Genomic DNA, 22,017 nt, shown 5'->3' on the forward strand with positions numbered 1-22,017 from the left:
TTAAGGATGCCTGCCCTCTCACATTTATAATCTAATTGAAAAGAAAGATCTAAATATATGAAGTAGGCAGTAGTTATGCCATCTTTGCCTGCTAGGAGTCCCATCAAAGATAACTGAAGCTGCTAGCATCATACATTCTCCTTTATATGATGCTGTGTCCTAGAGTTCTGTAAAATGCAACAGTTTTCGGTTTTGGCTCTTTACTCTCAAGTATCAGGCATTATGTGCAATAGTTTATGTATTTATTTTATTTTTTATTTGTGAGTATGTGCGTGTGTATGTGTGGGTGCCATGTGTGTTTGGGTGCCCAGGTCTGAAGAGGGTGTCAGATCCCCTGGAGCTGGAGTGGTAAGTAAGGCAGTTGTGAGATACCCAATGTGGGTATTAGAAACCAAACTCAGATCATCTGAAAGAGGAGCAAGAACTTCTGAGCCATGTCTCTAGTCCTCTATACCGGATTATATCACTGAAACAGTGACTGGAGTTCAAAGCAGTCAAGGAACTTGCCCCATGGCAGACAGCTGGCAGAGCACTGGACTTTGAAGCTTGCTTGCTTGTATTCTAACACTGGCTCTCCTAACACTGACCTTGCACTGACTTATAAAGCTTATGTGCTCAGCAGTATGGTTCTGACTATGAGAACAATAGGATTTCTGTAAAAAAAAAATCACTGTGGATTGAATACTCAGCATTGCTATCTCCTATAATCAAAAGACATGTCAGAGTGACAGGGAGGAGAAATGACATTCAAGTAATACAAAAATGAGCCTGGACTTATTGATGGTGATGTTGGCTTATTGTCTGGATTAGAAAAGGAGATTTGAATTCTAATTAAAAAAGAAAAGGGATAAAATTACATTATTCCAGTGATCATTTGGAGTGGCATAGGGCAACAGTATAGTGTGGATGGGGGCAGAGTGCAGAGCTTGCTCATCTTTTCTCCTACTGAAGTGCAAGTTGATGATGACCTGGTTTGGTGTGGAAACCCATGAGACAGAGAGATTAACCCTAACCGTGTGTAGGGGCCAAAACGCATGCAGACATATGGTAATGTGGTTATGGTGGATAAAGCTGCTATCATTTCTTATTTTCTAAAAAAAAAAATAGGTTTTGCAATGAAGTAAGGGGTGTGGGATCAGGGGACTGAGAAACATATGCCACCCAAATGGTGGAGATTCTCAAGAACATCATATTGCTAAGTATAAAATATATTCCAATACACAGTAACTGTGATTCTTGGAAATTTTAAAGTAGAAGTGGACAGCCTAATGGGAAATGGTTATAGATGATAAAAATAACATCACCGAATTATAGACAGAAATTTAATATACATCGTTGGTTGAATCTCAGAAGAGCTAAGTGCACCAAGTCTTGTCCCCCTTCTGCCTATAGCAGACAAATCTTTCCTCAGGTCATGTAGCTAAGGAAGTCAGTTTGATGGATGTCATCTCACTTATTTTATTTGCTTTTTTATTGAATTTTTGTGTATTTTATATAGAATATCTCAAATAATCTTAATCATCTTTATACCCCCATCCTCATCAGCACCCTCCCATAGTCCCCACACTGGAACCCATATACTCTGCCATCCGTATTAAGGCCCAATGTGTCAAGTCAGTGTCCCCAGACGTTCCCCAATACAAGTCCATCCACTGAGGTCTAGTCAGCCTATCTAGAGTCTCTTGTTTTAGGCTGTCCACTTCAACTTTAAAATTTCCAATAATCACAGTTACTGTGTATTGGAGTATATTTTATACTTAGCAATATGATGTTCTTGGGCAATCAGTTGCCGATGTTTCTTCAGCTAAGATTGGAGTCTGCTGTTCATTTCCCCAGTTCTATCAATTCTCATTAATGAAGCTCCCTCATGCAACAGAGGGCCAGGAATACAAAAAGTCACAAATGACAAAACACAGAGATTAAGTGCCTGCAGACCGATGGTCCTTAGACAAGATTCCTATATTAAACTTCACCAACCCTGGGGTCAGGGACCATCTTGGAAGAGGGGGCCGAAAGATTGTAAGAGGAGGGGAGGGAGGAGGTGCACGACCATATGGAAATAGAGTCCTACCACCTCCTGGGACCCTGCTCATATGATTCTATAGCAATGGTGTCGGCATACAAAAGTCCCATGAAAACTCAGGCAGACAAAACCCCAGCATCTTACTTACTTAATTTAGAAGAAAAAAAGAAGTGTCCAGTCAGCTAAGGCCTAAGCGTTATACAAGCTGTGCTTGCTGTCATCTCACTTGGCCATGAACAATATAATTGACTCTCTTTTTTTCATCAGAGAGATGCAAGGCTAGCATGAAAATATGTCAGGGATCTTTCTGAGGCCAGGTTGACTTTTATCTTACAGATATCTGCCTACCTTTGCCTCCTCCTGGAGGCTGGGATTAAAAGAGTGTACTGCCATGCCAGGCTGAAAGATCTTTTCATTTTCAGTGAGCTGTACATACCTAAGACGATAATCTTGGTAGTTTGTAGAGGACTAATTCCATTTATGTATCCAGTTCATATCTAACAGAAGCCATAGCATTTGTGAATACAGAATTTTAATTCCCACATATTTATTTTTAAGTTATTATTAGCAGCATATTTTTTTCTTCCAAATGAAAGCTTCCACACTCCTCTTTTTGTGAAATAAAATGTTTCCATAGAAACTAAAATTTTAGGCTGGCTTTACTTTATTTTGACTCTAAAAGTTTTAGGTTTTAAAAATAGGGATCAAGGAATAGAGAGATGCTACTTCCTGCATGACTAGTTAGTGGACATGGAAGATGGATGGCGCTGTATCTAGTAAGACACTGCACACGAGACTATTAAGATTAAGGAAAGCTGGGGACTAGGAGCCTCCCTGTTCCATAGAACAAAGAGCCCCAGTTTCCACTCCCAAAGTTCTTATTTCCAGGGATGGTGTGCTCTAAGTACGGTGTTCAGGAATAAAAGCTATACAGGTGAAAGGACAGTTCTCTGTAAGGGCTCAGGAAATTACTAGCAACAAAATGTGGTCTGTTAGCAAGGTATAGAGTAGATGCTCACCTACCAGTGTAAATAAGGCATAGCTTTTTATCTAACTGAGACATAAGGGCACTGCATGTCAGACCCTCTGCATGCATGCCTATGTGACTTGACCATCATAGATACTCTTGGCTGGTGGTGATTTTGCACATATTCCAAGCATGCTTTCAGCAGCCCTCTATAACTCCAGTTCCAAGCAATCTGATACCTTCTTCTGATCTCCGAGGGCACGTCAAGCCTGGCTGCATTTACTTACATACATGCAGAAAAAACACTTATACACATAAAATAAACATAAATTTTTAAAAATTGTTAAGAAGAAACCGGTTGATTCCAGCAGCTTCTATAATGAGGCTCCTGAGATAACAATAAATTTCCTGGCTGGTTCCAAAGGTCACAGGTGTATTTTGGTCCTTGTATGAGACAAGGCCAGAAAGTACTGGAGCGCTGAATGCATCTTGTATAGGAATTTATTCTCTGTGGAATGGAATTATGGTTAGTTCAGATGTGAAAGTATTACTTGCTTTGGGGGATACTCTCTTCTTATGTTGTACTGAGAACCCTACTTAATTCTACAGTCATTCTTCTGGTTAGAATAATTCTACAGTTGGACTTACTGTGAGTATTGGTGACTCTTTGTGGGTATCCTACAGATAGTTCTTGTTTATACAAAGTATTCCACTGAAAGACTTGGAAATCTGACTTTGAATATTCCTAGTACCTTTACTTACTGACGCATGGATTAGAAAATTGCATGTAAAATTTTTTTCTATGTTCTCCTTTCTCAAGAAGCTCATCTAATAAACTTTCATAACTCCTCTCCAAAGACTTTTATGCTTAATCGAAATGGGGGTGGGGGCATGTGCACAGTAATCATTTAGCTTTGTATTATTTCTGTGTTTTTAGTCAAGTGACTATTTTGAATTTAAATGTGAATTGACTTCTAATACATCAAAAAATTTGGAAATTCCATGTCCAAGAATTGTGCATTCCTGTCAATATACAGATTTTCATCATTATCTTCTGTATATGCTATGGCATACACACACACACACACACACACACACACATACACACACACATGAATGAATGAATGAATGAATGAATGAATGGATGGATAAGTGTAACAAACAAAAAACATCAAGTTGTATATAAGTACTATGCCGCTTTATGTAGGACACTTGAGCATCCTTGGCTTTCAATATCCCTAGAGTATCCTGAAACCAATCCCTGCAGATACTGAAGGAAAACTGTAATTCTTCAATAATGAATAAAAGTGGTAATAAGTTCAGGCTGTGCTGCTCTATATCTTCTAAAACGTCTTTCACAACTTACCTCATACCCTGTATATGTCTTTATTGAAAAAAAAATCTCAGTTTTCAATTGGGAAAAAGAGCTTTACTTTGCTTCCCTCGTGAGTTTAGTGTTTCATTTGATGTTGCTACAAACATGGGCAAGTTGGTGTCTGCAGAGTCATTTTCTAACACATGGTACAGAGCATGTTTTTCTGGATGCACCTGTCACTTCACAAGCTGTACCTTCCTCGTTTTAAGATTTTTTACTTCAGAAAGCTGTTTCTTTCAAAATTGGGAGCACAATTTTGGTCTTCAAAATGTATCCTGCGCATTTCTAGCACCTGTGACTGAGAGGTGCTCCTCCTGTGTCCACCTCGGCTTAGTCCGAGTTGTGATGCTGTAACTACAGACCATGGGCTAGGTGACTTATAAAGAATAGATGATTATTCAACTCACTATTCTAGTATCTAGAAGTTGAAGATCGTCAGCATCTGGTGAGGGCTTACTTGCTGGGTCACGACATGGCAAAAATGATCATATTGATAGAGAGAGAATAGGTATGTGAAGGATGGTTTGAATTTATAACAAAGTTACTCCCTTGATAACCTATTAATCCATCAGTAATCTATGAATGATATGGAAGCAGAGACAGGAAGGAGAGAGAGAGAGAGAGAGAGAGAGAGAGAGAGAGAGAGGAGAGAGAGAGGAGGAGGAGGAGGAGGAGGAGGAGGACAGAAGGGAGAGGAAGAGGGAAGGGGAGAAGGAGAGAGATTGATTGATTGATTTTGATCTCTTCCATGGGCACTTGCAAAGACCTGGAAATCTCTCACTAGGCCCCACCAGCCAAAGGCACCAGCACCTTGAAGGAGGGTTGGTGCCATTCTCTGCAGAAAGCCTGCAGGACCCTTAGGAGACATAAAATTTAGACCATGACATGAATTAAGTTTCTAACACATGTATTTGGTGGATACATCCAGTCAATACTAGACATCCCAGGATGGTATGAGACATTACTACACTGACATTGGGATCACCTGAACAAATAGCCTAACTCTTATATTTAGTTTTTAAGATTGGACCTGAACTTGGAGGACATTCATTCCCCTAGAGATCTCTTGGAACCATCTGTCTCTTGGAACTGTGCTGATGGAACTGTCTTGCTAAAGTTCTGAACCTGTAATCATGTACTGCGTCCAGCCCTACCCATAATTTTATCCAAAATGGTTTCTCCAGGTTCAACTGGGAAAGCACAAGCTTGGCTCCACATTAATCTTAACAGAATATGGGGCCTTTTCATCCCTAGTTCTAGAATATCTCATTCATCCAATGTCAATCATCCTTACCAATCTTCCTGTGTGCACTGGAGATAGGGCCCTCCCTTAAGGACTTTGGCTTATGTTCGTTCTTAAGCATACCTACTTACCTTCATTTATTCATTCATTCATTCCTTCATTCCTTCATTCCTTCATTCATCGTCTTTTTAGGTGGAGTACCAAATTAAGATTGCCTAGGAAATGAGGTCAGGTGTCAAGGGCACAAGACACAAGAGCACATGATTGTGCTGGGATGAATTAAAAGTCACTAGTCCAGATTATGTCCATTTATAAAACTCTACAGTGGTAGGACAGGGTGGTTTTCCTGAAGCTCTTGCCTTTCCAGATAAGCTTGGCAGAGAGGCTTTTTGTAAAATTCTAACTCTTGAATTAGTTCAGGCACATTTGGGCATGTAGTTACAAAAGGGGTCAAGAATTTGTGTTGACATACGGCTCTGTGACTATTGCCCCTGTCTCTGATCACTGAAGCACCTAACCCTTACCCATAACCTCCCACTACCTCTTCTCTTACCCCTACCCCGACACTAACCACTTCATTGCATCACTTTGTTCATTGCCTTCTCAACTGTACCAACATTTCTCATTGCCTATCTTATATACCTTATACACCTATGTATTCGTTATGCATATATAATCCCATATATATGTATATGGTACATATGATTGTAACTTTATGGCTGTTTGATATAATGATAACATTACATCATTTCTGATTGTGTCCCTCATAGAATGTGTGCTACATGGGACAAGGGCTGTATCTCCAGTGTTTAGCTTGGGGGCTGGATAAATACTCCCCCCTCTCTTTCTGAATGGCTGGATAATTGGTTGAAAGAGAGGACATGATGATCTTAACCTCTTATTGGGGTGACTCCTGTGACCTATAATTACAAGCAAAATTGACTTCTGTGCCTTTGTGCGTGTCATGGGCGCCTCAGCAGAGACATCAATCCTGCACCTACAGTAGAGAAGAACTTGTGGTGGAAACTTTGCAACCAGCTTCTCTTCCATTCTGGGTCTGTCCCAACCCACAGCTTGTTACTAAATTAAGGAGGGCAGAGTAGGAATTACCTGAATTCCTTCCTTCCTTCCTTTCAGTGTTTACAGTTCTTTTCATTGCACAGGATCATCAAATTTGGTGGTAATCTTATTAATAATTTCTGCATTTCAGTCCAGCTCCATTTAAATCCCCAATGTTACTGTACTGAGCTGTGCAGCTAGATGTAAGACGCAAACAATTGAATATACATGTATATGTGTGTATATAATAATAAATATCTGTATATGCAAATAAGAGGGTTTTTATCCTAATAGGAAGCTTATGTTTATGGAGTGTGACTTTGGATTTTATCATTGAATTTAACCTAGGAATGTCAGAAAGCAACTAGTAACAGTGATAATTTTTGTTCCTTTAAGTGCCAAAATGATTACTGTGCTAGTAGCATAAGTGGTATTGTAGTTACAATTTAAAGAGCAAAAAGATCAATGAGATTATTTAATCCAAATCCCTCAACTACTTAGAGTAGTAAGATAAAGATACTGACTTACCTAACTTTGTGTCAGGTACTATGACAGTTGTAACCATCACTAACGTAGCTAGAGATTCCCAGGCATTTGCTTTTGAAACCACAATTCAGTTTAGCTATGGATGTCTCTTTCTTGTACACAAGGCAGATGTAGTTATTGCCCCATAGACTTTTCCCTCTGCCAGCTAAGCTAAAGATGAGCTGTTATTCATAATTACAGGGAGAGTGGCAAGTGTCCTGTAATTGTAGGCAGGGGAATGGAACCTGGCCTAAAATTCAGCAGAGGCTCCTGATGATTTTCTAGAATAAGAATCTGCAGAGGAGAACGTTTGGCAATGATTAAGAAAAATCCTGACACACTGAAGCCCAGGGTGAGTGGGTAGTGTATGAAAGGAACTATGTGCAAGCCAGAAAGAGCTTAGGGAGCAAGGGAAGAGAGAGCTTTAAAGAAATGGGAAGCTTGCTGGGTGAAGATCAAGAATGTGGGAAGCTTTGCAGACCATTGAGGGACTGGATTGGAAAGTCATTACAAGTTTGAGACAGTAGAGTGGCCACCTTTGGAAGCCATAAATCGTTTGACTGTCACTCTGTTATCTATGGCGTGAAAGCAGAGTGCACACCTCCAAGCTGATCCTCACCTGAAATCTCAGCAGGACTGGCTAGAAGCCTGGAACCCCAGCCACCCAGACACTCTGGGTCAACACCACCACGCCTTGCTGCTGAGCTCACACAGACTTATCCTTCCCGTTACTTTCTGATGCTGCTTGGAGCAATCCCATTTCCTTCCCCCCTTGACCACCTGGTGGCTGTACTGTTTTGTTCTCTTGCTTGGTTTTAAAGATTTACTTCCTCTCCCTGGTGTCCTGTCAAATAATTTTCTCTATTAGGCTCTCTCGGTTACTGGGAACCCATGGAACTAACTGAGTTCGTCGAGTTGTATTGGCCACAAAGGTTCATTTATTTTAACACCTAGCGTGCAATCGGAGTTTCAAATGAAGTATCTACAGATGCCACTTATACTGCTTTTTTTAAACTAAGATGTTTGGATTTTGAAACAAGTGTTTAAACTCTAATTTATTTCACCTCGTTTTAGTTGATATAATTTAATATTCTTTTAATTTTGTTATGGAAGTTCAAGTGAAATGTCTGACTCATTACTGTGTGTTCAACTGATCTCCATTTCTTTTTAATTGTAGTTCTCTCGTGTGCTGAAGAACAGAGCTTGGCCCACATTCAAACAGGCCAAATCTAAGATCTCCCCATTGCACAGCAGTGATTTCTGCCCTACCAACTGCCATGTCAATGTGATGGAAGTTTCTTATCCCAAAACATCAACTTCCCTAGGGAGTGCTTTTGGTGTGCAGCTGGATAGTAGGAAACATAGTTCTCATGATAAAGAAAATAAAACTTCTGAGCAAGGTATGTTAGCTTTTGAAATCTTATCAGCTCATGAGTACTAATTTAGCCAACTTGTAGCTATTCTTGCATCTTAAAATTTGGTAGATTCCCAATGTGCAAGGAAGCCTATACTTTCATAAATAAAAGATTCTCACTATAATCACAGATAATTACTTAGAAGCATGTACACACTAAAATGGTGAAGACCTTCATGATTTCCTTTTAAGAAGGGTGATTGCTCTTGATATCCTCATGTGTATGATAGGCACAGTTCATCTGGTTGTGAAATGCACTCTGAAATGGTTGTACCTTTGAGGAAAGTACCAGAGGTACAGAAGGCCATTGTGTGCCATTGCGTACCATTGCAATCAGACAAGCAAGTTAAACACACTTGTAGCTTTTAACTATAACACCTTACAAGCTTTAATTTCTAAATTAAATCCAGCATTGGATTGGCATTTTATTTTATGTGAGCTTGGGCTTTTCAAATGTGCTGGACTGGATAGGTTTAAGATGAATGATGGAATGATTTTCATTCCTCAGGGAAATTGAGCCCTATGGTATATATTCAGCACACAATCACGACCATGGCAGCCCCTTCGGGACTGTCTCTGGGACAGCAAGATGGCCACGGACTCCGGTATTTATTAAAAGAAGAAGACTTAGAAACGCAAGACATCTATCAGAAGCTGCTGGGCAAACTGCAGACTGCGCTGAAAGAGGTGGAGATGTGTGTTTGTCAAATAGATGAGTAAGTATGTTATTCTGTGTTTATAGTTTGCCTAATGAAACAGTTGTACAAAATGTTGCTTTTGAAAAATCCCTTTATTCTTCTGTTAGCCATAGGAATTTTGTGCTGATCATATAGCTCTTTTCCGATCCCCCTCTAAAATGATAAAAATTAAAAACATATGTAGATAGAAATTTTAAGTAATTATTTAATTTCAAAGGAATGAATGACACAAATCTGTAGCACAGAAAAAACATTGTCTCAGTATAAAAATATTGCATTGAAAAATATACTTGAAACAGGACCAGTGTCATAAGACTGTAATTCCAGCAACTTGGGAGGCTGAAGCAGGAGGATCCCAAGTTCAAGGGTTGCCTAGGGAGTTCAAAGCTAGTAGGACAACTTAGCAAGACTCTTGTTTTAAAATATAAAGTGAAAAATAGACGAAAAGTATGCATCAGTGCTAGGACATCTGCCTAGTGTGCATGAGACCCTATGTCCAATTCCAGTACCAAGAAAAAGGAAAAGTAGAAAAACACACTTATAGTAGTTGTTTAAAAAAACACCTATACTCAAATCTTAGCATACTATCAATTTTGTGGCATTATGCAAGGTATTTTTACCTCCTCTAAATATCATTTTGTCAGTAAAATGGGAAATATAGTAAAGATTTTAATGGATTCCAGTTGGGACTATACAAGGTAAATAATAAGTACAATGTAGGTTAACAATTAATCCTAGTTCCTTGTGTTCCTCCACAGCCAGTTATTTTAGGCTCATTGAAATACACCCATAAAAAGAAAATATAAAGAGTCTGCGAGTTCAAAAAAAGGATCCTAACTGTATATGGGAATTTCTTGGTTATATTTTGCAGTTCAGGAAACAATATTTGAGTGTATGTACCTTAGAGATATTTATGAGTGATAAATAATACATCAAATATTGGATACATATTAAATGAGCTAATGCAAAACTATGTGTTTTAAAGATCAATTCTTTATTATGTTCTTATTGAATTAATGGGCCAGTAATTTGGGCCAGTTTACTCAAGATAAAATGAAGGAAGTTTGTGGGCCTTTTTGTAAGTAGATCAATTCTGATTTTTACTAAGAATTTGATGCTTCGAGGACTGCCTGAGCTCTGTAAGGGGACCTGTCACATTCTGATGTGTGGTTATGCCTCCCATCTATTCAAAGCAACTTGATGTTATGAAGACAGCATGGCTTGGGGGAAGCTGAGTTTCTCACCCATAGAAGCAGATGCATAATAGTAATTAATTTCAAGTCTGTGGTGAAATGTAGAAATTAACTGGGAAAGCATCTAGCATGATGCCAAATATGCATGTTTGTGCATTCAGGGATTGGAAATTATTGAATACATTTAGGCCAGATAGATTCTGAAAATGGTAGGGTCGCCTTTGCCCTATATATTGTCTCTTTACAAAGTTGTTGAATTGCTAGCAGATATGTAATATTTACTTCACACACATGTCGCCCTACACTTCCATGGATTCTGCTTAGATGTAAAATATATAGAATCTATTCCACACTTACATTGTAACCTGACATTATGCTGATGCAGTCATAATTTATCTAATCTCTTACTTTACATAAGTTTAAAATTTAGAATAAAAATAACAAAGTTCAGATATGTACCACATTAAGAAAATTAAAACTGTTATATTTCAAAATCATCTTAAAGTATTTGTTTACTCTGCCCTTTTCTGAAGTTTCATAAGTAATTTTGAATTAGAATTTTCCTATGTCTAATGACTGAGGTTTTAAAAATTACTTATGAAATTTAAAATATTAATCTGTAGCTTCCACATTTGCGGTCGAACTAAACAGGCAGAGGTTGCTAAGACAACAGAGGACTATTTTTAAAGCCAGGGCATCATATTTTTGAATTGCCTTGGAGCCCTGTGACAGAAAAGTTCATATTTTAAGGCACTGTATTTCCTTTAATGTAATAAATGGGATTTCATTACATGACATGTTCTGTTTTAGAAGCTAGTTCTTTTCCCCTGAGATACTCAGGGATTGTACAGAAAAGAATCTTTATCATGGGGAGGGAGTGAACCTCAGAGCCCAGCTCTCAAAGGGATTTTAGGAGAACTTTTTGCCAATCTCACATTTCCGGTTAGGGCAACTTATTGTCCCCACTTTCTCTTTGTCAATGGCAGAATTATTGATGTGCTTAGATGCCAGGCCTCTAATGCGTTGCTATCCAAACGTTGCTAATTTGTTGACATTTTCTTTTAAGATTCGAGTCATGTAAGTATATAATATTTTGTAAATTTTTAATTGAATTCTTGTATATTTCATACAGAACATCTTAATCAATCTTAATTACCTTTATATCCCCTTCCCCACTGGCACCCTCCCATATATCTCCCCACTGGAGTTCATGCATTCCATCATTTTTTTGTAAAAGCCTATTATGTCAAGTTAGTATCCCCAGGTGTCCCTCAGTGCAAGTTCATCCGCTTATGTCTAGTCAGCCTTTCTAGAGTCCCTCCATTTAAGAAGATCAGCTCTTCCTCACCCAGCAGTAATCAGCTGCCCAATAGTTCTTCAATTAATATTGGGGCCTGCTGCCCATTTCCACAGTTCTGTGCTGGGGTTTTGTCTGCTTGAGTTTGCATGGGTCTTGTGTTTGTTGACACCATTGCTGTAGGTTCATATGAGGAAGGTCCCAGGAGCATGTAGGACTCTATTTCCATATGATTATGCACCTCCTCCTTGGCTCTTAAAGTCTTTCTACTCCATCTTCTCTAGTGGTCCCTGAGCCATGGGTGGGCAGGATTTATTAGGAATCCTTACTTACTTACTCCATACTCTGTAGACTCATTCTCTATGCTTTTGCCCATTTGTGACCTTTTGCATTCCTTGCCCTCTGTTGCATGAAGGAGCTTCATTGATGAGAATTGAGACATGCATTAGTGTCCTCTTTACCCCTTGTTCTATGTTCTGTGTGCCTTAGGTATAGAGGTTGCATTGTAGATGTGCCACTTAGGCTTGGGCAATTCACAGACATCTGTGTATCATCAGTTGTGGAACTCTAATAGTCTCTGTCTGTTGCAAAAGAAGCTTCTTTGATGAGTGGTGACTGGGATATTTGTCTGTAAATATAAGGATCCATACTTTGCACATAGTAAGAAATTACATTTGTCTGCATATGTGACAGCTTTGGGGTCTGGGTTTTCTCTAAGATCTGTGACCTCTCCAGCAATGTGAATTTGGCCATTTTCATGGTGCCACATGAGTCTTCTATTGAGTGGGCTTTAAGTTCAATTAGGTAGCTGTTGATTACCCCCAAGATAAAAGTGCCACTACTGCACCAATGTCATTTGCTGTGCCAATTGTTGATTTGGTTATTAGACCTTAAAGCTGCAGTTGGACCATCAAGTGATGTTCTGCCTTAGCAGCTTGTGTTTTGCTCTCCAAAATGATGAGAGCTAGCCTTAGGAGAGGGGGCTTCCAGGTCAGTTCCAGCTCCGTTGCTCAAAAATCCTCTGTCCAAACTATGCACTGTCTTCAGCACTAGGGTCTTACCTTCAAATTCTGGGAGCCAACCAAGGGCTGTGGCAGTAGCCTGTGTAGTTTTTGGAGTCTTGGACTGCCCTGGCCAACGACTCAAAGGGAGGTTTCACCTGTCTGGCACTGTTTCTTGTTATGTAGTCTTCAGCTATATACATGGACTCATATAGAGATATTGTGTAATTCTTCAGTAGGTTTTTAAGCTAATAAGATTCCCTCTGTTTTTTTTTAAACATTACCTAAGCATTCTCTCTCTCTCTCTCTCTCTCTCTCTCTTTCTCTGTCTGTCTAACCCTCCCTCCACACCCTCCTCATTTAAAATATCCCCATTTTCCTCATTTCTTCCTTGATAGTTCCTGTCTCCTATGGTACCATCTCCCTTGAGCTCCTTTATCTCCATAGTTCCTTATATAACCCTCCCTCTCCTCCTCCCATTTAAATACCCCCATTTCCCCCTTAGTAACATCTGTCTCCTTCTGTTCTTCTCTCTTGGGTTCCTTCTTTTCCTTTACCTCAATGATTCCTTTTTCATTTTTCTGGTCCTTGCAGCGATATCAGGATATATGCTCAAATATTTGATGCTAGGATCCACAAATGAGGCAGAACACACATCATTTGTTTTTACGAGTCAGTGTTATGTCACTTAGCATACCAGTTTCTAGTTCCATCCATTTACCTGAAAATTTCATGATTTTGTCTTTCTTTACCACTGAGTATAATTCCATTGTGTAAATGTATGACATTTTCATTATCCACTCATCTGTTGAGGGACATTTATGTTGCTTCTATGTCTTCGCTATTGTGAAAAGAGCAGAAACAAACATGGATGTACAGGTATCTCTACAGTAGGATGAGTCCTTTGGGTAAATGCCAAGGAGTAGTATAACCTATAAGCAGTTAATATTTCTCCTCACTGCTTTGAGGGAAAGAAGTCGAGCCAAGGAGTTTCCTTTAGCTGGTTTAAAATGTGTATATTTAAAGAACTAGTTATAAAAATGGTTAGGTGTTTCAATTAATTGAAGCTAATTAAAATGGTTTGACTTACAATTTCCCTATTCTGCTGTTCTGAAAGAATTTACTCAGCTCTGTATGCATATTAGAAAAGTAACATGAAATGAACAAAGACTGGAGAAACAAACTCTGTATGTACCATATCATTTAATTCTAAATATAAATATCTTCCACATAATTCAACCTGAAGTATAATCTCTTTAAAACATAGTACAGTTGTCCAAATGCCTGGAGTCCCCATTGCCTTCGACATTCAGAGATGCTGCAGTGCAGTCAAGCTTGACAAATTATTTAAAAGTCTAGTTACCAGATAATTTCCCCACCATGTAGTAATTAGTCTTGGTCAGGGTGAAGAGGCGCAGATTCCAGATCCCAGATGCCTTGCTCAGCTTTTAAGATAAATTGCCTCAGAAGATCTTATTGCTGGCCTTCCTGGAAGTTATTCAGTTCTATGAAGGACCTGGTCTTGAGATTGTCTTATTTTAATGTCTGGGTACCCTATCATTGGGAGAATTTCTAGAATTCAACTTTCTTCTAACACATAGGTATTTTGCTAAATCCTCCTACTTAGTTTTAGATCCATAACCATAAATAGAGAAAAATTTTCTCTTCAGTATCATGAGATAAGGGGATGTCACTGATGTGACTGAGGCTTAATGATTTCTGCTTCACTTTAGGAAGCTGAATACCTTTGCCTTCAATGAATTATTTTGTTTTAATTACACTTGTATATAGGTTATAAGGAAGAGGAAAAACAATTCATAGATAGCCCATAGCATTTCTGCGTCCTTGCTGGACAAACCACATGGAGAATACAGGAGTTATTGAGGACAGGAAATGTGAAGACAAGCTCCATTTTGTAAGTGCCAGATACCCCAAGACTGAGTGGCCGCATTGCAGGGCAGTTAGTGACCTGGGTTTGCAGAAGGGAAGGGTGGTACAGGTAGTGGAATTATTTTTGAAGCAGTTTGCTGGTAAATGGGAACATAGGCCCAGCTTCACAGAAATCATCCATTCCAGGTGCTCCTGTGAGAGGCACATTGTATTTTTATATGCATCAACTTACTTCATCCTTGTAGTCCCTATGTGATTGCACTGGGGCTGCCCCCAAGTTATCTCTAATTTAAATGTTTCTAAAGTTCCCCCCCTCAACCCTCCATTTCCCCAAGGGCTTCCCTGCCAATAAGCTGCTCTCTCTTTTCAGTTCAGTCAGAATCTGCCTCTGGTTCTCTTTTTCTTTCCACTTCTAGTACCTCGTCAGCTTCTGTAATTTCTAATTCAGAATGTGGCCCTACCTCTCATTCTAGTGTGAGCACTATCATTCCTCACTAGTGTCACCAAAACAGTTGCCAAGTTAAGCCTTCTCTGATGCATTCTGCTTTCAGCAGATGCCATCAAGGTCTGATGGGGTGAATTGGACTGGTAACATGCTTCAACATGTCAAACAGCATTAAATTGTAGTTAAATTATGCTTGTTACTTAGTATCCATGGGAGATTGCTCCTAAGAACTTCTGAAGATATGAAAATCTCAAAATTCTTAGATGAAATGCATATTTGTTTATAACATATATATCCTTTCATATACAGTAAATAATCTCTAGATTACTTATAACTTTTAATACAACACCAATGCTTAGTAAATAGTTGTTATACTGTATTGTTTAGGGAATAATAACAAGGGAAAGTTGCAGGCTACAGGGTTAGCTCAGTGGTTAGGTGCACTGACTGCTCTTGCAGAGGACCTGAGTTTGATTCCCAGCACCTACATGGTGGCTAACAACTGTCCATAACTCCAGTTCCAGGGGAATCCAATGTTCTCTTCTGAACTCAGCAGGCATTGCTCTACATAAGTTCACCTATATACATGCAGGCAATAAATCCACTCATGCACATTAAATAAAAATAATAAATAAAAATTTAAAAAATCAAGGGAAAATTGTACATATGCAATAACAGGTGCTATTTTTTAGAAATATTTTTGATCCTTGTTTGGTTGAATCCAAGGATGTGGAACCCACAGACCCAGTCAGCCAACAGTAGTATCAAATGTGGATTTTCATGGCCTGTGAGTTCCTGCCTGATCTGTCCCCAACTCATCTCACTGAGTTCAAGCTCACTGAGTTCTATCCTCTTCCTGTCCCTGAAAAGTGGCAACTCAGGTCCCTCATGAGGGTGCTCTGATTGGTGGACTCTGCTCCTAAGGAGGTCTGCTTGGTCAGCCAGCCTCCTGGACATTCCGGAGTCAGACTCAGATCCCTAGAGATAAAGCAGATGCTACTCTTCGTTAGAAACTCAAGCCCATCTTCTCTAGACATCTGGTTTCCAAGAAACACCATTGTGTTTTATCTGCTCATTGTTCCCAGGAGTCTGAAAGGTTGTTAAAGCAGCAAAGGTTTCTGTTTTGCTCATTCTCCATGTCCTTCTAGGGCCACAGGGTTGCTGCTCTACATTGTCTTCTCTCAGAGCAGCAGGCAGGTGACCCTTTACTTGGAACGCTTCTGGTTGTCATGGCAGGGGAAAACATAAGGCAGTCTTGCACTAGCATAGGGAATTCTACCAGATGCTTCTACCAGATGCTTCCCACACCATATCCAGTCACCTTACATCGGCTAAAGGAAGTCACATGGCATGCACATCCTCAGAAGAGTAGGAGATTGTCTCCCAGTAGTGTATGTACACTCATACCCACTTTATCCCTCCAGTGTGTAAGATATAGGCAGGGACAGTAAGTTCTGTTCAATGTGCAAAGCATATGTGTGCGACAGTGTCACTCACCCTACTGCCAAAATGGAGATGATGCCTGTTTTACCAGGTGATTTTTAGGAAAAATGAAGTATTATCTGTTCCATCTTTAGCAAAATGCCTACTAAAAGAACTTAATAAGAGCTGGAGAGATGGCTCAGTGTTTTAGAGCACTGGTTGCTTTTCCAGAGAATCAGAGTTCAGTTCCCAGCACGACATGGCTGCTAAAAACTACCTGTAATTCCAGTTCCAGAGGATCCATCCCCCTCTTCTGGTCTCCCTAGGCATTGTACTATGGATGCACTTAGAAACAGGCAGGCAAAAACAGTCATACCTGAAAAGATAAAAATAACAAAATATTTTAAACACATTTTTTAAAGAACTCTATAAATGATGACAATGAAGGCATTTTAAAGCACAGGTAGATGCAGTTAGTATGTGCAAAAATCTTTATAACAGTGTTTAATGAGGAAGAGATTGGTCCGGAATTGGATACCGCTCAGAATTTAATTCGACCTTCAATAAGTAACTGTATGTCCAAAATGAGCCAAAGGGAAAAACAATTTCCCTACACAAACAAAATACTGTATGCTTTATTGTTGCTTCTTAGCATCTAGAAATTTTATGCAAGTGATTTTTCTGTGGTTCATTTTTTCATAAGCCTAAACACTTATTCCCATAGGGTCAGTGCAGCTGTTTAAAATGTGAATATGATTTTTATTACTTTGAGGAAACTGTTTAAGCTCAGCCACATGACTTCTGATTTAAAATATATACACGCACAGAGGGCTCCCTGCACATGAGAACTCCTGCATGTCAGAGTTCATCTGTCTCTTTGGTATGGAGCTTGGGTAATTGGAGTTACACTAAAGTTTTATTCTTTTGGGTGGATGGAGTGAATAAGTACAGTCTGTCTTGTAAGATAAAAAAGTATCTTTCCATTAGGAAAACTGTCTTTAAAATAATTCATCATTTTCAGTTACTGAAAACATTCACAGAGCATGAAGAATGGAATGTAGTCCTGCAATTTACACTGCTGTCTAAAAATTACAAAATGTCAAAATGTTATTCAAGTATCACCTTGCACTGAGATGTTCCCCAACTAAATTATTTGAAATGGTGGCTCTTGAATGAACCCAGGGGCCGTCACGTACTAGGCAAGCAAGTTCTTTACTGTGGAGCCACACCCCAGCCCCAGCCCTTGCTTTCTTTTCTTCAGTTTTCTCCTTCATATCTGTCACCATCTGATGCACTATAAAGCTTGTTTTCTCCCAGTGAAACTGACACTCCCAAAGGGCAGAGACTTTGTATGTTTTGTAAATCATTGCATGACAAACACCAAAAGCAAAACATGGTCCCACAAATGTTTTCAGTTGGCAAAATCCCTCTCCAAGGACTTCCTCAAGGCATAGCATGAGTTTGATGTGACATGTGAGATATGTGTAAGAGGTATGGACATTGTCCTAAAAGAACAAAAAGAAGCATTACATTGCTTTGAAAGAAATCCGTGTCCAGATAACGTGGAGTTGGTTGGAACTGAATGTCATAGGTCTTTAATAAACGTCAACATGATTGTGGCTTAGAGAAGTCATATTTAGGTTCTTGGTTCAGATGTGGTTTAATTCATCTTTAAAGTTTTTTAGTGTACTGTTTGATAAAAGTCCAAGTACATCTTTGTCTAATTTTGAGTCAGACAGTCTGAACAGAAGCTTTACACAGCCAAACATTCCATCCATGAGTAGAGAATCTCAGCTACATGGTCTTCAGGTTTTACAGGAATTCTTTCTGTGGCATTTTAGCTTTGAACCCAATTGAAGAGATCTTTGATTGGGCAGATTTGTGACATTTCATCCTGGCCAGAGTGGCAGTGCAAGTGCCCCTTGCTTCTTGTCTTTATAGTGAATAGCATTCCACTTAATGTCTTATTAAAGTCAGTAAATCTAGGGATCCTGCCTTTTTGAGCAGTGTGAAGAGACTGATAGTATGATAGCCTCCCTGTCAAATTGATATTACTGGAGCCAGGGTTCAGTAGGTCTTCAGTTTTTAACATCAGAGGACACTAAAGCATCTTTAGTGTTTGTGATCCTTTGTTGCATGACTTTTTTGGGACATGAACAAGTATCTTCTTCCTCAATATGACACCAGTGACAAACCAAAGAAATGATTCCACTAATGCTTATCTTGGTTAAGAAAAGACTTGGTTTGGGGTTACTTACAGGTGCATGTGTGAGAGTTACGTAATAGGTGTATGGATGACTCAAAGACAGCTGCATCATTGAAAGGCTCATCCTAGCATTTGGTGATGACTCAGGTAGCTACATCCCTGGAGTTCCCTGTACAACTTGCAGGCAGGCAGCTCCAGTAGACAGTCTCCTCTTCCCAGCAGCTGTTTGCTGCATTTATAACTTCTGTGAAGCACCTTGTGAATTTGTCACTTTTGTGAGCTTCCTGAGCCTTGCAAGTTTCATTGGCTTCCTGAGTGTTATGAGCCTTCCTTATCCCACAGAAGGAAATGATTCAATTCAGAGGAGAGAACTCCACTGTCATGCTAGTGATACTAATGGCAAGAGGAGACAGGTAACAACTGTTACGCACCAGAGTGTATTGCCTCCATTGCATTCCCAAAGCAACCACATTGGCTAATCACTAAACCTTCCCTTCATATAAATACCGGTGATATAAATATCATGCTTTGTTCTGATAACAAGGCTTACGTGGCAGAACCAGGATTTAAATACAGCTTTCTGCTCTAAATTGTGTGCTGTTCCGTTACTTCTGAGCGCTAAAAGCAAACTTTTCTGTGACATGTTTTTCCCACTTGAGAATACTTATCTGATATGAAACACAGAAAGACTCTAGGAATATTTGTAAGCCTATCATACTCAACAAATAAGATAGTTATCTGTTTTAGCCAGTTTCACAACTGACGTACTTATGTTTTAAAAAAAATATCACATTGCAGCCTTCTGTCTTCAATAACATATTCTCCTAAACTGGAACGTAAGGCAGCCGAGAGCGTAATACCCACAGACAATGACGAGAAGGGAGAGAGAAACAGCAAACGTGTCTGTTTTAACATAGCAGGAGATGAACAAGAAGATTCCGGTCATGACACCATCAGCAACAGAGACTCTTACAGGTAAGTCATTTATCAGCCCCATTTCATCAGCAAACATAGAGGTCTTGAAATAATGTTGATGGATAGTTTTGTTGATTGTAATTTCAATATAACCACCTGTTAAAGTGGGATTGGGTATCTTTTAAGTTAGTCTTCTTAATAATCTGAGTTATTTGGAAAAAAAAATTTTTTTCCTCCGGCTATGTGGTCCTAATTTGGGAGACTTGTTCTATAAGTGTGTTGTATAATATGTATACTAGTGATTGTTCAAAATATGTTTCTGATCATTGGTTTATTAACTAGTGAATAGCAATCCTCTTCCCCCTGTTTCTCCTTTTCTTTTTAAATTTTGTATCCAAGCTAATGGGTCTGATTTCACCTGAATACCTCCATGACCAGCTTTGTGTTGGTTTCCTCTCTGGCATGTGTTTTGTATTAGTTTGTTAGGGCTGTTGGCATAAAGCACCACAGACTGGCTAGCTTCAACAACAGAGTTCACCATACACTTCTGGAGTACCAAGGTGCTGACTGTCTTGGCTCCTTCTGAGATATAATCTAGTTATAAGAAGAGTCTGGTAAATGATCATTTTTCCCTTATGTCCCTTTACATTTCTAGGTGTTTTGGGGCCCTAATTCCCCCCTTCTTATAAAACAGAAATCAAATTGGATTAACAACTCATCTTAATGATCTTTGTCCTAGTTGTCTTTCTATTACTTTGATAAAACACTGAACAAAAACATCTTGTGGAAGGAAGAGTTTATTTGGCTTACACCACAGTCCATCACTGAGAGAAGTCAAGGCAGGAATGCAGGGCAGGAACCTGGAGGTAGGAGCTGAAGCACAGACCACGGAGGAATGTTGTTTACTGGCTTGCTCTCCTGGTCAATGCTCAGTCTGCTTTCTTATACAAGAAAGGACCACCTGCCCATGGGTGGTACCACCTACAATTGGCTGGGCTCTCCCACATCACTCAAGAAACAGGAAAATGCCCCACAGACATGGCCACAGGCCAGTCCCATAGAAGAAAATCCCTAGTTGATGTGCCCTCTTCCCAGGTATGTCAAGTAGATGACTAAAGCTATCCAGCACATCTTATAAAGACTGTATCTTTAAAGTAGGTTACATTTTCAGATACTGTGTGTTAGATTTTAAGAATATTGGGAAAACACAATTCAGCCAACACCATTTTCCCTTTTAACTGTGTCCCTTCCTACTGGGCTCTGAGTGAGTCATTGGCTCCTCTGATGAACCCCACTGCAAGTACTTCTCCCTGAATCCTAGTCACCAGAATCTTCACTGAGCATCTTCATAACCAGCCACATACATCACATGTATAGCATTAGCATCTCTGGTTTCACTTGTATTTACTGAAGGCAAAAGCTACCTTGGTCATTCTTGTTTATAGAAATTTACAGTGAAAAAGTATTGCATAAATATTATGTTGAAGTTTTTCTCATCAAGTAGACGTATCCCAAACTAATAAAAAACATTAAAGCACAGTTTTAGCTGAAGCGTTTAAGATAATCCTCCCCATAGCCTGGGGTGTCAGATTCTGATAGTAACTCCGGTTTTCATATAAAGAAGCCTGGGTTCATTGGAGTTATAGTACATAATTCACCACAATCGGGTCTGGTTCCATAATTTCTCACTAACCACTCTTCATTCTAATTCTTATTTTTCCAAAGAGGATTTTAACAAATACATCAAAGTTAATTATTCCTAGAGATTCCATAATGAATTGACCGCATTTACAATTTCATTTACTTTTGGCTTTTAAAAGATACCAGCATGTTCCATAAAGGGGATCTGTGGTTTTTCTCCAGTGGGAAATTACATGCCTAAAATACTTTCTACCTCACATCCTAGTTATCAGATAATTAAAATTACCTTCACAGTGTCCCTCTAGGGTAAGATAAAAATTTTAAATATAAATTTAAAGTTAAATAAGTCCTTTTTCCTTACACTGAGAGGTAAAAAAAATATGTATGTATAGAACTGTTTCTGAAATCTGACCTGGCCTCCTAGTCACCCACCACTGGAAATGCTCTTCTGTGAGATAGTCCTCCTTTCCAGCATTTATCCATGCTGTGCTGTCCATGGAGAGCAAGGTCCCCCTAGCACCAAGTGTCATCAGTAAGGAATAATTTCAACTATTAGGAATGATGAAAGACAAAAATCATCAACAAGACTTGGCCTCTAGTAGAAAATTATCTAACCATTGTTATTAAATAGACTGTGAAGAATGTCATGTGGGCTGACTTCTGATTTTGTTACCACATATTTTCAAAACTTTGCTTAAGAGTC

At 39.2% G+C, this 22,017-nt stretch overlaps 1 protein-coding gene across 7 annotated transcripts in view; it reads left to right on the forward strand.

Moving 5' to 3' along the window:
- The window catches only part of Prex2 (phosphatidylinositol-3,4,5-trisphosphate dependent Rac exchange factor 2), a 308,733-nt gene that overhangs the window by 161,425 nt on the left and 125,291 nt on the right, over positions 1 to 22,017 (forward strand). For all 7 annotated transcript variants that reach the window (XM_029556999.1, XM_029557000.1, XM_008854785.3 and 4 more), the window contains 3 exons: positions 8,370 to 8,592; positions 9,115 to 9,322; positions 19,557 to 19,733. In XM_029556999.1, coding sequence (XP_029412859.1) covers positions 8,370 to 8,592; positions 9,115 to 9,322; positions 19,557 to 19,733 — 608 coding nt within the window. The remainder of the gene's footprint in view (positions 1 to 8,369; positions 8,593 to 9,114; positions 9,323 to 19,556; positions 19,734 to 22,017) is intronic.

The sequence above is a fragment of the Nannospalax galili genome, unplaced genomic scaffold (assembly GCF_000622305.1).
Source record: "Nannospalax galili isolate Female #2095 unplaced genomic scaffold, S.galili_v1.0 scaffold247, whole genome shotgun sequence".
Classification (NCBI taxonomy): Eukaryota; Metazoa; Chordata; class Mammalia; order Rodentia; family Spalacidae; genus Nannospalax; species Nannospalax galili.